General features: G+C 38.5%; 1 protein-coding gene across 3 annotated transcripts in view; it reads right to left on the reverse strand.

Annotated features, from left to right (window-relative positions):
* Hat1 (histone acetyltransferase 1) overlaps positions 1-17,651 on the reverse strand; it is a 141,210-nt gene extending 123,559 nt beyond the window's left edge. The window contains exons 1-2 of one of the 3 annotated variants that reach the window (XM_067148864.2): positions 17,539-17,651; positions 1,611-1,682 (exon numbers count right to left, since the gene is read on the reverse strand). In XM_067148864.2, coding sequence (XP_067004965.1) covers positions 1,611-1,680 — 70 coding nt within the window. In that variant the 5' untranslated portion in view covers positions 1,681-1,682; positions 17,539-17,651. Of the gene's footprint in view, positions 1-1,610; positions 1,683-16,926; positions 16,984-17,108; positions 17,161-17,538 lie in introns of those variants that run through there. The other 2 variants (XM_067148862.2, XM_067148865.2) reach the window with 2 other exon arrangements.
* Between the last annotated feature and the right edge of the window lie 515 nt (positions 17,652-18,166).

The following is an 18,166-nucleotide window of genomic DNA, read 5'->3' on the forward strand; positions in this document are numbered from 1 at the left end:
TGATTGAGGCTTGACATTTATTAAACCAACTATCAAAAAGGGGGGTAACCTGGGTCTTAGTGGTAGCCCACGTCTTGATCCCTGCATATGCCACTGACAAACACACCAAGAGACCATTTCCAGAAACCATTTGCAAATAGATTTTCACTGTTTGGGCTCTACAATCGGGAGTTATGCTATAAGAGTATCAAGAATACCGGGATGTTGAGTGCTCTCGATGGCAGTGAATATTACGTCATTTGGGATCACAACAACGCCGATACCAATGAAGTTGGCGGTACAAGATAACGATAATTCAAATGAAACCAGTGATTAGCTTTACTGTGTGATAAGATTACTGCTTAACTGACAAGAGACAAATGACAGGCCATTAAGTTCTTTTGTATTAATATTGCATAATACGATAAATAAAACAGTGTGACCAACCCTTACACCTTTTCTCTACATGGGTCAAGTATGAAACGAGATGAATCTTTGTTAGATTCACAATTAAGTATTTATTTATTTTCCACCTAGTCGATACAATGATTGCTTAAGGCAATTTTTAATGGTTAAAAGTGGTACATTAATGTTGTCAATCTTATGTTAAGGACACTTTCTCTAAAGCATTATTTTGTCAATTTATATATTTTTTATCTAAACAGTGTTATGTGGCTGAAGATGTTGATAATATACGAAACATTTCCTTAAGCAATCACTGTATTGACTAGGTGGAAAATAAATAAATAATTGTGAATCTATTGAAGTGCAATACGGACCATGAAGCTGATTTTATGTAATGAATCTTCGTAGCGAGTTTATGACCGGATGCCCTCCCTAACATCAACCCCATCACAGAAGCTAATGAGATGAAATGAATTACGTGATATAATAAATAGTAAATAAACTGATTATACTTACAGCCTTAGTAATGTGTTTACCATTTGTTGTTTTCTTTATTTTTAAAATTTAGAAAAACAGCTTTCCAATGAAGGTAACCAGTAAAACTCAATACAATCATAAATTTCTTAAAGAATAGCGTAGAACACATATGCACAATCTATAGTTTATACCCAGAGGTCACTGGACGAAATGGGAGGTTATCACATATTGGAACATCCTCCCTTCCTTTATACACCTATAAAAGTGCGAAGATGGGGGGGGTCTAATACGCAAGGAAATACGGTAAACACTAAACAATGTACCAATGTACTGTATAGCAATTCTTTGTTAGTATTCTGTGATACCAGTCATAGCTACAAATGTGCTTTCAATTTTAAAACAAAAGCATGAATTAACTGAGAAGTTCGAGAAAGCAAATTGGTGAATGAGTATGGGATTGGTGTTCAGACAGACATTCAAAATAGCAAAACAGAAACTCTTAGAATTAGATGTTTTAAGTAATTTTTATATTGGCCTACATTATTCATAAAAGTGGTTATTGAATGTGTTGTTTGACATTATCGCATTTTCAAACAGTACTGTATATTCTGTATTACTGAAAGTTTTGTTGCAATAAAATCATATTATCCGCATTTTCAGTTATCCGTGCAAATATGTCCAGAGATTAGCCTGGATAATCGAGGGTTTGCTGCACTTGTAAACAAGAGGGATGCCAGTATTTCACTTACCTAATTTAAGTTCCAGAGCTGTATTACTGCTAGTCACATACAAATCTGCAGTACTCTTAGCAACTGCCATATCTGCAAAAACAGAAGTCAAGAACTGATAAAACTATCATTTTTCACCTGAGCATATCAGTTCATCTCAAGTATAACATACACATTTCCTCACTTCTTACAAAATACAAAAGGAAACAAGGGTACATTCAAACTTCACAAAACAAACCGAGGAAAAGGAAAACTTCCAATGCCTTGAAACAGAATATAAGGAAACCAGAAGGTCTTGGATTTTCAGTACAATTTTAGTTTGTTCCTGACTGAAATAAGAGCAAGTAAAATTATCATATATAAAGCATAAACTGTTTAAGGAAATTTATTAATGGAATGTCTATTATCTGTTTTAGCCTTCTTTTTGCATCTTTTGAATGACAGAGATTAATGTTTCCAATCCAAAGAAATATTTGTTAACAAGAGGTTATTTTCTGCAATTCAAGTATTCTAGAGCAGTTTTCCAGTGGATTTCTTCATTTGACAACATGAGGATGCAACTTACTCTATTCAACAACACAATGAAATGCGACACACAGAACAAGAAAAGAAGGTCCGACCAGAACTGAGCTATCTTCAAGGTAACCCCTTCCTCCAGACAAATTTAATTTAAAAAAAAAAAAAACAGTCAGATGTAAGGCTTTTCAGGCGTTTGCTCTATCAACCAGCGTTTCGTCTTAGGTCTGACACTAGACTCATCAGAGTGGGATGTGTCAGACCCTACCCAATGACGCTGAGGTGTATGCAGGTGAACTTATCAGAAGCCCTATATAAGAGGCATAGTCTGATAACTGCATACGGGAGATAAAACTCCACAATTTTTAATGGTGTGTGGCCTCCAGAGAGGCCTGTTGCAGGTCTTTCAAGATGACTCCATATAGATTACTTGCACGAATGTGAGGAGGGAGCCCTACCAAAGACTAATTCTGGTGGTAGGGATGGCATAAACACCTAGCCCTCCGCAAGCTAGAGGAATTAACTAATGAAAGTTTAAATAACCGACCCAGCTGGAAATCGAACCCAGGACTCCTCGGACCAAAGGCTTATGTGGCATAAGTTATACCATCTCAGTTTATACTTTATCTCCTGGTAATATTATTCATATATTTTAAAGTTTTTGCAGTAAGCCAAGTCGTAAGAATAGTTTATTTTACTGTGAAACATCATGACAAATTACAATGAGAACAACCAAAAACAATTATATTAAATGCAAGACATACAATGTTCCCTGGTCATTAAAGCATAATTAAAGGGAATGTACAGTAAGTTAAATTTGTCAGCAAGATATCTGAATGTTATGTACAGCATCAATACCATACATTATCACAAAATTAGAGTGTTAATCATATTCTTTCTCATTCACAGCATAGGAAAAGCCTTGTTCACTGAATTCATCATACTTACCCCCATAATTTTCACCCCCAATTTTGATGAGTAATTAAGGATTTCTATTTTGCCCCCATAATTTTCGCCGTCTCAAACCGTAGGTTACTCCGCTTCTTAGTTTGAACGCTGAAGGCAATGAAGTTACCCTCCAACGTCACCGCCAGCCATAGTCTAGTCTGACCTTGAGCGAAACTGCATTCCAATCCCCATGCCTGGAGTTATACCTTCACATGCACTTTGTGATAAGTAGTTTGTTTTTGGAGAACAGTAAGCTTGTGAAGGGTTTGTGGGTACTTATCACAGATACATGCTGTAATTTGTTCTGTGTAGTAGTGTGTTAAGAAACAGCATCGCAAGTTTTTCGTAAGTAGGCAGCTCACACTAAAGTGTCTTAGTGTGATAAATGCTGGTATTATAGTTCATCAGTTAGCATGGGGAAGTATAACAACTATACATACGAATATAAACAAAGCATGGGGAAGTATAACAACTATACAGACGAATATAAACAAAGTAATAAAATATGCCCAGGAGAATAGTAACCGCACTGCAGAACGAAAATTTTCCACCTCGGAGGCACATGTTCCCTACTAGAGAAAGCAGGAGGAGGCTCTACATAATAAGAAAAGTATGCGATTCTTCAGTGGTCCAAAGCATGGAAAACATCCTGAGATAGATGAGCTCTTAATGTACTTTGAAGAATTAAGAAATAATAGAATTGGGGTATCACATAAAATGCTTTGATTTCGTGCGCATGAAAGTGCAGCACAGAGAAATATACCCAGAGCAGATTTCAAAGCAAGCCATGGCTGGGTACACAGATAGATGAGGCAAAATAATATTGTACTACTGCCTTGTGTTCACACGGAAGAAGTTATTGAATTTCATCGCTACTTAATTAAACTGCGAGAACACAATTTGTATTTATTGTCACAAATTGGCAATGCAGTCCAAACGCCAATGTTTTTTGAAATGCCGAGGAATGCAACATTGCAAGAGAAATGAACTTAAAACTTAAAGACATCAGGCGCAGAAAAAAGATGCACCATCATGCTTCCAATTACTGCAGATGGAAGAAAACTTCCATTGTATGTTATATTGAAGAGAAAGACAATGCCAAAATGTCATTTACCACATTGGATACATATACGCTTGCACGACATGGGCTGGATGGACAGCTATCTAATGAAAGACAGGGTAACACTGTCTGGAAAAGTCGCCCTGGTGCTCTACTTCACCTACCATCCGTTAGTAGTTGCCAGCTTTAGGTGACATCTCGGGTAAGAAGTCAAGGACTCTCTTCTCGAAGATAGAACAGACATGGTAGTAACTCTGGGTGGACTGACATATGTTCTACAACCTCTATGTGGGTCAATTAACAAACCTTTTAAGGATCATATCCGGCGTTTCTATAAGGAATGGATGGCACCGCGCAAGCACACATTCACTCCATGTGGTAAGATTCTACATCGTCCTTTAAAATTAATGCTCCGGTGGATAACAGGAAGCTGGAATTTAATTCTGTGTGAAATGGTTACGAAGAGCTTCAGGAAAACAGGAATATCCAACTCTCTGGATAGTCTCCAAGATGACTTGTGGAATGACAGATAATCACTTCTCTGAATGTGACTACTCCTTATTGGCCGAGAGGAATGATGAAATGTAGAGGTGTACAGGTAAGTTTGACCAGCGCTCTTTTTATTACCGGCATGTGACCTGCATTCTGTTACATTATTCATAACGTTAATGCATGAACTGCCATTTTACCTACTTTATCATTACAGATTTGTATGCTGTTCTGTAGCAGCGTACAATAGTGCAAAGCAAACCACGCTAATTTTTTCGCCTGGTCACTTACTTGAGGCAAGTGTTAAAAAGCTACAGACCTGCCGGTAAACTAAAGTCATATAAATTTGAGAACTTGCTTGTTTTTATCTCTTTTGTATATGATATAATATTGCAGTGATGGAAAAATGGACAGCCCACCGTAAATAAGTACTAACAGCACGCGATGTTATAATAAAAATTATTTTATTAATGTTTGCCTAATCTGTAAATAAATGTTCAGTGTTCATACAAAATGGTATTTTCACAGTTATCTTGGTGATGATATTGATTTTATTTCAAATTTCAGTGTAACTTCATCCCTTCGAAAAAAGTCTGTGTAATTTATGCCGCATGATTTTAGAACAAAAAATTTGGTCATAAATGAGTAAAAATTATGCAGGTAAATACAATATGTACCAACAGCAAGTTATGAACTGGTGGTGGTGGTGGTGATTATTGTTTTAAGTGGAAGTACAACTAGTTATGAACTGGAACTTAAATTTTATTGAAAATATGTTCAAATAAATACAATTTACAGTCTGTGTGCAGAGTACTAAACAATAATATCTACAACACAGAAAATGAAATATAAATCAATGATATGACAAATTTTAGTCATGTAAGTGTAGACTGTTTTGTTGAGTGAAGTACTAACCTATTTTTTATTAACAAAATAACAACAGAGTTGGAAAGTAATTGAGTAAAAGTAATCAAATTACTTTTAACAAATACTTAGTTTATTAATTTTTACTTTTCACAAAATGTAACTTGTTGTTTACTTCTTGAAATAAGATAGCAATCATTACATTCTAATAATCGATAAACAGTGCATCACATGGAAGCAGAAACGGGAAAAATTTAAGTGATGATGAAGATAACTTTTTCAGTTGTACTACAGAAGAACCAGTAGCTTTACTAGTGCAGGATGAGATACTTTGCAACCTCGTCAGTTTTTCCAAAGATTTGACTTAACCTACAAATGCCCTTCACTGCTGGAGATATTCTTATAATTAACCCAGATATGGTAAGGCTGAATTATTTTTTGCAATTGTCTAGTTTATTTTTTCAACAAAATACTTAAAAGCATACAAAAGAACACAATGAACTTGATTTCACATTTTTTCTACCCAAAGTTTTTCAAAAACCAGCTGATCTTTCTGGAAGGATGTCAGCCAAACACACATGCACTGAACTCTTCGTGGGAAGAACAGCAACTGTGTACTTAGAAATGACCTCTGACTCAGGTTCTCGTGCAATACTGAGGGAAACATGGATGGATACCTCACATTTCACACACTGTCAGTTTTCTTTATATTGTATTGTATTTATTAATGAACAAAACAGGCGTTCAGCCCCGAATACATGTTCACAATAATAATAAATAAATAAATAAATAACTAATAATAAACGCAGTCCAACCCAAGCCACCACTCTCCACCACATACAAAATAAAATGAAATGAACACCTCATCAGCCTGTTCTATGTTTACAATCTGCTGCTGGTGTTGCAACTTGCTGCTTGTTATCACTCACACGTACCCACTCATCACGCGACCTTCTTGCTTCAGCGTTTTCATCACCTCTATTGTTCCCTGACCTACTCCAAAATAAGCTACACCAGCAACATTACACGATTGCATACCAAACCAGCCATGATACTAACATTGCATTCAATCTTTCAGGTTCCACCTCCTATAGTACAAGTCTGAATAATAACAACAATATTCCGTCATTGCATTCCAATCCATCATACCACAACTTTTACCAATCAGCGTTAACATTGCTTCATATCATTTCAATCCGCCATAACACTCCATAATAAAATTACCTCTCCATCTCCCAAAAATTTCGACCATAAATAACAAATACCAATCACGCCTATACCAACACCTCTCCAGCATCATACTCCTTCCTCCTCTCCATACAAACAAACCACAATTTACAAAATGATAATAAAATCACCTCTCTCCAGCTCCAAAAATTCAATACTCATACCAGACACCAATACAATAATACCCCCTCCCAACTTCCACGAATTCGGCCGTAAATAAACCATCTCAATACCATACCATACATCACCTAATCATACATACTAAGCCTCCAATGCTTCCGACACCATATCTCAGCAATACAACACATACCAACACCTCTCCAACATCATATTTCTTCCTCCTCTCCATACAAACAAACCAAAATTTACAAAATGACAATAAACTCACCTCTATCCAGCTCCAGAAATTAAATACTTATACCAGACACCAATACAATAATACCACCTCCCAACTCCTACGAAGTTAACCATAAATAAACCATCTCAGTACCAAACCATACATCACCTAAATACTAAACCTTCAATACTTCCAACACCACATTTCAGCAATACAGCACCAACTCCACATTATATACCACCTCTACTTATATCACCACTTCTCCCACACTACATTCCAACGATATAACACTTTTCCAACACCACATTTACCACCACTCCTCCAACTCCAAATATCAACAATAAATATATCACTTCACCATTACCACATCTCAGCCTTCACAAATTATTTACCATCATAACCTAATGAAATTACAATGAATAACAAATACCAGTCACGCATATACCAACACCTTTCCAACATATTTCTTCATCCTATACCACTTCTCCATTACCACATTTATACCACCACTCCTCCAACTCCACATATCAACAATAAATATACCACTTCACCATTACCACATATCAGCCTTCACAAATAATTACCATCATAACCTAATAAAATTACAATGAATAACAATTACTAACATATCATAAAACAAACAGACCATGCAATCCTGTCCTCTTACCCAACTCCACCTACCTAAGTACTCAGTCCCTATATTCCCTAATCCATTAGAATTTTAACATACTATCCCCTTCCCTTATACAGATAACTATTCCACCCCCCTATTCCCCTGCCCACCCTCTAACTCACTCTCCTTCATTTTACTCTCGCAGGCCTTTTTTGTCGCACAAAAATACCTGTTCAATTCACCCCCTTTTTCCCATTGTTTAATAATCCATCTCAGTATTGCGTTCTCATCCCCTCTCCCCAGTATTTCCCTATGCTCGGCACTCAATAATCCATGTCTTAACCCCCTCGTTACCTCACAGTCTCTTAGCAAGTGAAACTCATCATTCACATCTCCACAAAGTACACACCTTGTCTTATCCCTGCCCTGTAACCAGCCTTTATTCCTTGGCAGACCTAAAAGCCACCACATCATCCCATATCATTTTGACCTATCGACGTATCTAATATTCAACCCTGCTATCTCCTCTATTTTCGTCAAAACAGTCAGCGAATTTCTTAGTCTGCTTTCCCCCAATAATTTCTGCCTATGGATATCTCTAATTCTCCTTTCCAGTATATTCATCCCTCTCACTTCTGTCTTTGACCAAACCTCCCCCCACAGGTGTCCTAATCCTATCCTCTCCAAATATCCCTTTATTTTTTCTAACCATCCACCCTTATACATGCTCTTAAATTGCTGTACATATGCTGCCTGTAAAACTCTCCCACCTTCCTGTCTTTTTAAATTCATCCAATATCTAACTATTCTTTTCACACCCTCTGCTTCCAAATCCTCCCCACACATTAATTCCGCCCCTACATTTGCTGTACACCTCGGTAAGCCCATCACTAACTTAGCAAAACTACTAACAATCCTTCTTAGTTCCTCTCTTTTCTCATCCAGCCCCCAAACTTCTGCTCCGTATAATACCCTCCCAACGATTACCGACCTGAACACGAGTCTCAGTGTTTTGTAACTGATCCCCGGGTACTTGAGTAGCAAATTTCTGACTGAGGCTAAGGCTGCCAATCCTCTATATTTCACTCTTTTGATCTGGTCACTCCAAGTTCCTTTATCATTAAAAATCACTCCTAGATATTCCAGCTTTCTTACCTGTTCCAATCTTTCTCCCTGAATTACCCAATTCCCTTCTATCTTTCTTCTTTTGTTCACCTGTACTACCAATATTTTAGACTTATTTCCATTAATTTTCAATCCCCATTTCCTCGCAAATAGCATCACTGACTCTAAGGCCCTATTCATCGCCCCTGAAGTTAACGTCATCAATAACACATCATCCGCAAATATCAGTCCTGGCACTTCCAAACCATTAATTACTGGTACAGCCCAATTTTCTGCCCCAAACCCCTCTAAAATATCGTTGATAAATAAAATAAACAGTATGGGCGATAACTTGCATCCTTGTTTTAAACCCACCTTGGACTCTAATGGTCCACTCATTCTCCCTTCTCCCAATTTTACACAAAACCTGACGTCCCTATATATTCCTTCCACTGCCCTCAACATCTTCTCCGAAATCCCTAACCTACCTAATTTCTCTAGTAGGGCCTCTCTATTCACCTTATCAAAAGCTTTCTCAAAATCTATTGCTGCTACATAAACCGTACTTCTAGCCATATTCTTATACTTTTCTAAAATAGTCTTTACTATCATTATATTATCCACTGTTCTTTTCTTTTTCCTAAATCCCCCTTGGTAATCTGTCAAAATTTCATTTTCTTCCGCCCACCCGCTTATTCTGTTCGCTAGCACCCCAGTATATATCTTACTCAAAGAATCCAACAGAGATATACCCCTATAACTGTTCACATTGTTCCTACTACCCTTTCCCTTGTATATAGGGCATATAATTCCTGTTTCCCATTCCCTAGGGTAATTTCCTCCCTCGAATATCCTATTGAATAGTTTCACCATGCCCTCTATCATTATCTCATTTTTACTAATTTCCTTCCAAAACTTATTATTTATACCATTACACCCCCCGGCCGACTTCGCACTAGCTCTGCTTATCACTCCCCGGATTTCCTCTCTTGTGATTTCTTTATCCAAGTCATAAATTGCCACTCCCCTATTCCTCCAAATTACTTCTTCTCCCGAACCTCTCCATCTATCACCCCCCTTTTTTCCTAGTAATTCATCGAAGTGCCTGACCCATTGCACTTCCTCAATACTCGTTCTCTCCATATTCCTTCCACCCTTAATAATTCTGTTAATCTTATCCCAGACTCTCTCAAAATTGTTAGTCTTGCAGTCATTATTTATGGCTTCCATTTGTTCCTCTAACCACGTCTTTTTTGTCTCAGAGATTTTCTTTTTATACTCCTTCCTCAATCTACAGAAAAACTCCCTTTCTTGGTTCCCACCTTTCCTTCTATATTCTCCTAACGCGTCCATCACCTTCCTCCGCAATCCTTCACACTCCCTATTAAACCATTCTTCTCCCTCTTTCTTATTTCCTTTTCTAGCTTTCACCTTCTGCGCTATCATCTTTATTGGATGTAGCAACAATTCCAAGGCTTTATCAGTATTATTCTCTTCTAACGCCCCTTCCCACCCATATTTCAGAAGATGTAGCTCCTCCTTCACTACCCTATTCCAATCCCGGCCCACCTTCTCTGTCCATTTATACTTATTATAACCCCTCCCTCGTTTATCCTTTGTCTCATTTTCCTTCATTGTACACTTCTCTTCCTCTCTTTTCAGCATAACCCTCACCGGGAAATGGTGTGACTCAATCCAATCTCCTATTTCCATACTTACAACTTCCTCAATCATCCCTTCCGAGCTCAAAACCATATCTATCACACTACCCCCTTTCTCCGTAACATATGTCAATTTCCCCGTCCTGTCACCCTCTATCCACCCATTCAGAATATACAAGTTTCCCACAGCACACATCTCTAGGAGCTTCTCTCCATAACTATTTGTAATTTTGTCCTCACTCCTTCTGCTTTCTAACAAACACATTCCATCCTCCCTACTATAAACTGGGCTCTGTTCTCCTATTCTCGCGTTCCAATCCCCAAATAACAACATATCCTCCTCCCCTGGATACATTCCCCTTATCCTACCAATATCCACCAATAACTCTTCAAAAAAATATTTATTTGCATATTCTGAATTACTAGGGTGGCAGTAAACAAAAGCTAGATTTATTTTCTTCCTCCATCCCTCTCTCCCTCCCAAATTCAATCTCAGCCATATGGTTTCCATCATATCGGTCTCTATATCCTCTACTCTTTCACTAATTTCTTCCCTAATTAGAACTATCATCCCTCCTGGTGCTCGTCCCTTATTCCTCTCTTTTCTTCTATATTTATATTTTATCTCAAACCCCTTCCATGCAATCTCCCTCCCTGTTTCCAACCACGTCTCCAAGAGTGCCACAACATCAAAACTTTCAATTACTTCCCTAACTTTCTTGTTTCCTAATTTGTTCCTTACTCCTTCAATATTCACACATCCTATCTTCCAATATTGTTATAACTTTCCCTCCCTCCCTTCTAGGTCTCCCCCTCTATTCTTACTTCTAGTATTTATCGACCTCTCTCCCTCTGTATCCTCCATCCCTTTACGTACTTTTCCCCATATGTCTTTTAAGCTCTTACTCCTGACTTTACTCATAATTTTTTTACCTTCTTGTCGATCTGTCTCCTCTTGACCTTTCTTGTTCACTACACCACTGCACCCTGTACTCACCCCTTCTTGCTGCTCACCCCCACTCACCCCCTCACTATTTTGGACTTCTGAATCCACCTCCCTTTGTCCTTTCTCGCTCACTGCACCTCTACACTCTCCTCTCCCAGTTTCTTGCGGCCCACTCTCACCGTCCACTTCACTATCTTGGTTTTCTGTCTCCCGGCTGCACTGCCCATTCTCTTCCGAGATGCTCTGCTCTCCTGCCACGTCCCTCCTCCTCTTCTTTTCTTCTTTCTTCTTCCCATCTTGCCTTGTCCTCTCACCACTCTCAACCCTCTCGTTTTCGTCCATTTCCTTTAGCTTAGTCACTGAATGTACTCTAACCCATCGCCCGTTTGTCACCTCCAACCTCAGACCTCTTATTCGGGCCTTTAGCCCCTGGTTCCTCGCTCTCCATAGGTGCCTATTCAAGATCTTCGCGTTTTCACTTCCTTCTCTTCCCATGTCTCCTTTCACCCCTATTTTCCGCCCTTGTAAATTCTTGCTGTTCCTTAACACAGAATCTGCCATTAAGGTTGAGAACAATTTAACCCTAATTGGCCTCCGACCTTTGACTTTACCAACTCTCTCTACATCATCAATGTCTACCTCACTAAAGTTTATCTTCATTACATCACGTATAGCTTCCACCACCTTAAATATCAGCTCAATCTTGCTCTCTCTCGCCCCTTCCTCAACTCCATATATAAATATGGCTTTTTTCAATCTCTCCTGCCTGTACCCCTCCGCTTCTTTCTTCATCTTCATCACCTCCTCTTTCAGATGTTTCACTTCCCCTCTCAATAACTCGATTTCTTTCTCGTTATTGACCACTCTCCTGCTCGATTCCTCTGTCTTCGTTTCAAGCCATTTCTTCATGTTCCCTAACTCCCTTCTCTGCTCCTCCATCATGTCCTTTATTTCCTGCACCTTATCCCATTGACACTTCTCCTGCATAACTTCACTTACAACCACCCTGAGTGCGGCCAAATCCTCCGTACTATATTTTCCACTGGTATTTGGGCCTGGGTTTACTTCCACCCCCCCAATAACCAGTAACACTGCTATCACTGTCACCACCAGCACCGCTTCACTCATTTTCAATCCGTCCGTCACCAATCCACTCCTGGCCTCCTTCTTCTGCCTTGCCTGCCATTTCCCAATAGCGGCCCGGTACTGTTCAATGCCGACCATGTTTACAGCACGCACTTCGCTACGCAACCTCTCTCCTCGACCGCTCGAGCTAGACTGAGTTTTCTTTATAGTCACAACAGTGACGCTGCTTCCTTTTTCCCATAACTGTATTTGTAGTAAAGTGTTCCAAAATGTCCCATCATATCATACCTGGGCCCTATTTCATAAAAGTTACAATTTTACAGGTGACAGGAAATTGTCAGACAGGTTTACATTTTAACAATTTTGTGTTTCATAAAAATTACAAGGTTACAGCAGACTTTTACGACAATTTTACAAATGCGCGTTTCATACAACTTTTAAACCGACAGGTAAAGAGCTGAAAAATTTGTCAAATTGTAGGCTACATACAGTGTAATGAAACAGATATATGTCATTACTTTTTGACACGTTTACAAATTTGTAGAATTGTCGTGGAGGTGACAGATAATGTGTCCTGTAATGTCTAATTAGCAAGTTTATTTTCGCGAATGTTTTGTAATTTAAAATCTCTAGCAGATAATGAACTCTATAACAGGAGTAATAGTAGTAGCAAAGACAGTGAAATGAGACCATGCTGAGTTTTTATAAAACAGATTAATCTAATCTTCAATTTCAGTGACTTTGTAGTCAAAAGATATATTTTGTATTAGCAAGACATCAGCTGAATACATTACACAGTACAGTAAATCTTATACGACAGCAATTGCTTTCACAAACTTAAAAGTTATTCATTCACATCTCAAGAGCAAATTTTGTTTCCTCTGCATTGGCTGTTTACTACCGTAATCTTATCAAAATTACTTCCCATTCTGAGTGAGTAGGAAAAAAATGTAGGTTAAATTTCAGTCTTGGATTTTACACTTTATCGATAGTTTGTGCATCGCATTCAGTTATCAATATCGCTCTTCAGAGCCATCTAGAGCAAAATACACTCAACTTCAGATCTGACATAAAATAATCGCATTTATGAACCAAGTTCTACAAGTTACAATATCTTGTCTGTCACGAAAGAGAAACTTGTAGCATTTATGAAACAGAAAATTGTCATGAAATATTGACAAATTTGTCAGATCTGACGTAATTGTCAAGATTGTCTCACCTGTCAAGTTTTATGAAATACGGCCCTGGAATCAATTCTTTAGATGGCCTTCCTCTGGTCGAACCAACGTGGAGATTCAATTCTAGGATAGTCACAGCAATCAGTTGGCAAAATGTTAGATTTTCTAGACTACCTCCATATGCTCAGTAGAGCTACCAAGCACTAAATTCTGCTGATCAGTACCACCCACGTGTTTGTTATAATTGTGATTGAACCTTGGTTGCTCACTTGGTGCCCATTTCTTCTGCTTTTCTTTTTTTTTTTTGCAAGTTGCTTTACGTCGCACCGACACAGATAGGTCTTATGGCAACGATGGGATAGGAAAGGCCTAGGAATGGGAAGCGGCCATGGCCTTAATTAAGGTACAGCCGCGGCATTTGCCTGGTGTGAAAATGGGAAACCACGGACAACCATCTTCAGGGCTGCCGACAGTGGGGCTCAAACCCACTATCTCCCGATTACTGGATACTGGCTGCACTTAAGCGACTGCAGCTATCGAGCTCGGTCATTTCTTCTGCTCTCTGAATATCATGTCTCTGTAAGAGTTGGACTGATAGTGTCAAAGTTGGTTGCCACAGTAACCACACTCAATCGGTGCAGCTACTAATATAGAATCTGAAGTCATTGGTGCAACTAATAATATGGAGCCTGAAGTCAAAAGTTCCTCAAGGTTTCTTTTTCATCTCACCTCTTTTCAGTATGTCACAGTCCTTCCTGATTCAGTCAGTTCTTATCGTACCAGTGGCCTGCATATTTTTTCTGCATTAAGTCTTTCAGAAGGGGTAGTGATGTTAAAATAGCTGAAATAGATTCCGTATGAGAGTTCTCAAACTGGTCAACATACATTGTAACAGTGTAGCGTACACCCCTGTGAGAATACAGTCTTTTTTGCGGCAGTGTTTCAGCTTCCTGACATGGCTCAAACCATAACAAACCCGTCACTCGGTCCCCCATACCAGAGGAGATGAACTAGACTTATATCCAAATAATTGAGCCATAAATGGTAGGCCTATATTTCGCTCACCTAAGGACTAGGAGAAAAGTATCCACACAGAAGCTATGCAATCAAAGTACTGTGGTTAACGGCTAACGTCCTTCTGGAAAGATGGTTATAAAAACTCTCAGACTATCGGTTATCTTTGTGCAATGCCGTATGACTAGTTAGTCTGTTCAAAATACCTCCCAAGATGTCATAACATTTATCATTTCTACAAACATTGCAAGCATTAAGTAAATCTACTAACCCATCTATGACAAGGTGCGTCAAGTCATCTATTTTTAATAACCCCATCTTTTCAACTTACTTCTGAAAAAGCCGAGTCAACAATGAACGATATTGCAAGGCTATTCTGTTAGAATCTGCGGTGTAGGCAAGGTAAACAGGCCCAAATTCAGTCGATACTTCAAAAACATATACAATAAATTAATATATTCGCACCTCTGCACACATCCTTCTGGAAGGACGTCCACCTTATCTGGGTAAACACAAGTATTCTTTTCAGCACATGTAAAAACACTTATTTTCCCCTCAAGAGATCGAGGCATTAGCGATGAAAATTTACAGAATCAATTATTTTGTAAAGTAACTTAAATGGCAAATAATTTCAAATTCTAAAAGTCACTAACTAAAATATAAGTTACTGGGAAAAGATCAATTTGTAAGTTCCAAGGTTATTCGTCGCACCAACGCAGATAGGTCTTATGGCAAGCATCTGCCTAGTAGTGTGAAAATGGGAAACGAAAAACCATCTTCAGGGCTGCCAACAGCGGGGTTTGAACCCACTATCTTCTTAACATATATATAAAACAGGCAGTAAAGGAAATCAAAGAGGAATTTGGAAAGAGAATCCCAATCCAAGGAGAAGTATCGGTCTAATCAAAACCCTGAGATCTGCCAATAATATTGTTATTTTATCTGAGTCTGCAGAAGATTTAGAGAAATTACTGAATGGTATGGACAAAGTCTTAGGAAAGAGTACAAGATGAAAGTAAATAAGTCAAAAACAAAAGTAATGGAATGCAGTCAAACTAAGTCAGGTGATGAAGGAAACATTAATTACTCCGAAGACCTTAAAAAGTAGTTAGTGGGACGTAAAGCAAATAACATTATTATTATTAAACATTAATTAGGAAATGAAGTCTTAAATGAAGTAGATGAATATTGTTACTTGAGTAGTAAAATAACTACGGTAATTATGACAGAAGTAAGGACATAAATACAGACTACCACAAGCAAATTGTTTGCAATTTGCTTCACGTCGCACCGACACGGATAGGTCTTATGGCGACAATGAGATAGGAAAGGGCTAGGAGTGGGAAGGAAGCAGCCGTGGCCTTAAGGTGTGAAAATGGGAAACCACGGAAAACCATTTTCAAGACTGCCGACAGTGGGGTTCGAACCCACTATCTTCCGAATACTGGATACTGGCCGCACTTCAGCGACTGCAGCTATCGAGCTCAATACTACCACAAGCAAGGAGGGCCTTTCTTAAGAAAAGAAATTTGCTCACTTCAAACATTGATACTAGAATTGAAAAGATGTTTTTGAAGACTTTCATCTGGAATATGGCGCTCTATGGAAGTGAAACATGAACGAAGTGGAAAGAATAGAAGCTTTTGAAATGTGGTGTTATAGAAGAATGCTGAAGGTGAGATGGATAGATCGAGTCACAAATGAAGAGATAATGATTTGAATTGGTGAGAGATCGATTTGGCTAAGAAGAAGAGTGATAGGGCACATCTTAAGACATCCAGGACTTGTTAATTTGATTGAGGGATGGTAGGGGTAGACCAAGGTATGAATATGACAAGCAGATTATTCTTATTTTTCTTCTTTTCTTCATGGGGCCTCTAAATATTAGTTCCTAATTAGCGTTGACCTCTAAGATCTTTTGCTACCATGTTTTTCCTTCATTCCCACCCACATATACCTGCTCCCTTCACAAAGCTGCAGGTTATTCTTACTTGGTCTTCTTGGATTTTTTCTGTCTCTTCACCTGGTAGTCCTAAAGTGGAGAGTCTGATTCTACCCAGCGCCTCACATTCGAAAAGTATGTGTACAGCTGATTCCTCTGCTTCGTTGCATTTTTATTAATTTTATTCTTTTGCTATTTGCTTCACGTCGCACCAACACAGATAGGTCTTAAGGCGACGGTGGGACAGGAAAATCCTAGGAATGGGAAGCGGCCGTGGCCTTAATTAAGGTATAGCCCCAGCATTTGCCTGGTGTGAAAATGAGAAACCATGCAAAAACCCTGTTCTAATTACCTCAGGTTCCCCTAAGACATTTTTGCCGTTTGATCTCTTGAAGTGTTGATCCTAAAAGAAGGATGTTAATTCGATGCCCAGAGGAGAGTACGTACCGCACACCATTCAGGCAAGTCAGAAATAGGAAGTGTCCCACTACTACAAATAAGGTAAACTGGCGTGAATGGAGCAGAAAGAATTACCATTGTGAAATATTCTTCCATCGCGATGCTGGATCATACAGGTTAATCTTAAAACTGTTTGTGAACGAAATAAACCAAATCTCATAACGCTAGAACACGGTCAACGTAAAGCTACATACGTCTAGTTCTGACAGCTAAATATCATCACAAACATGATAGTTGATCGAAGATTCAGGAGTGATGGACTCTAAAATGTATTGCAGCTACGACCAAGACAATGATTCAAAAAGGAACCAACTCACACAAGTCCACATTTCTAGAGCTCAAGTACAGAAACGTGACAAAATTTCTAACAAATCGGCTAAATGCTGGGCTTGAATATTTCATTCAGAATTTCGGGCACGTTAACAGCAAAAAAATAACTTTGTATTAATTACACCAACACGTGAGATATTAACAAATATCAAACAGAACGTTATGTCACGCCTACCTTGACGAGTATCGATGCCAGAGAGATATAAAGAACTATTGTTCTGAATTTTTTTCCACTTTCAAATAACCCTATTCACAGTCTCCATCCAAGCTGTACGACACAATATGGCGCGAAAATTATGAAACATGTAGCATTTATACCAACATTAGTAGATGAAAGCGTTTCCTTTGACAGATAAAAAGAAATTAAAATGCCTTACCGTGACATCACGAACTTGCTTTAAATAGAGTAGTATACCAAATTAATTATCACTACAAACTCTACAGAAAAGTGCCTTCAAGGAAGATGTAAATTGCTCAAAGGCCTAGTTAGTTTAAATTCCCTATTCCACAAAAGGACGTAGCGGAAGGGAAATTTAAAACACGTTATTGTATTGAGAGTGTTTCTGTATTTAAGTTGGTTACCGTATAGGTTGAACCAGGTTGTATCAAGACCAGTTGAAATATAAATAAGATGTACAAACTAACAAATCAGAGAAGAGACTGGGGAGCTGCTACGCAAACGTTGAAGGAAATGAACAGACATGTACCGTCTCATGATTACAGATAACAGCTTGACATGCTCTTCTCATCCGTGTATCATTGCCTTTAAAATCCTAAATGGGATTACCTCCGTTGATAGCTAG

Source organism: Anabrus simplex, chromosome 1 (assembly GCF_040414725.1).
Source record: "Anabrus simplex isolate iqAnaSimp1 chromosome 1, ASM4041472v1, whole genome shotgun sequence".
In the NCBI taxonomy this organism is placed as follows: Eukaryota; Metazoa; Arthropoda; class Insecta; order Orthoptera; family Tettigoniidae; genus Anabrus; species Anabrus simplex.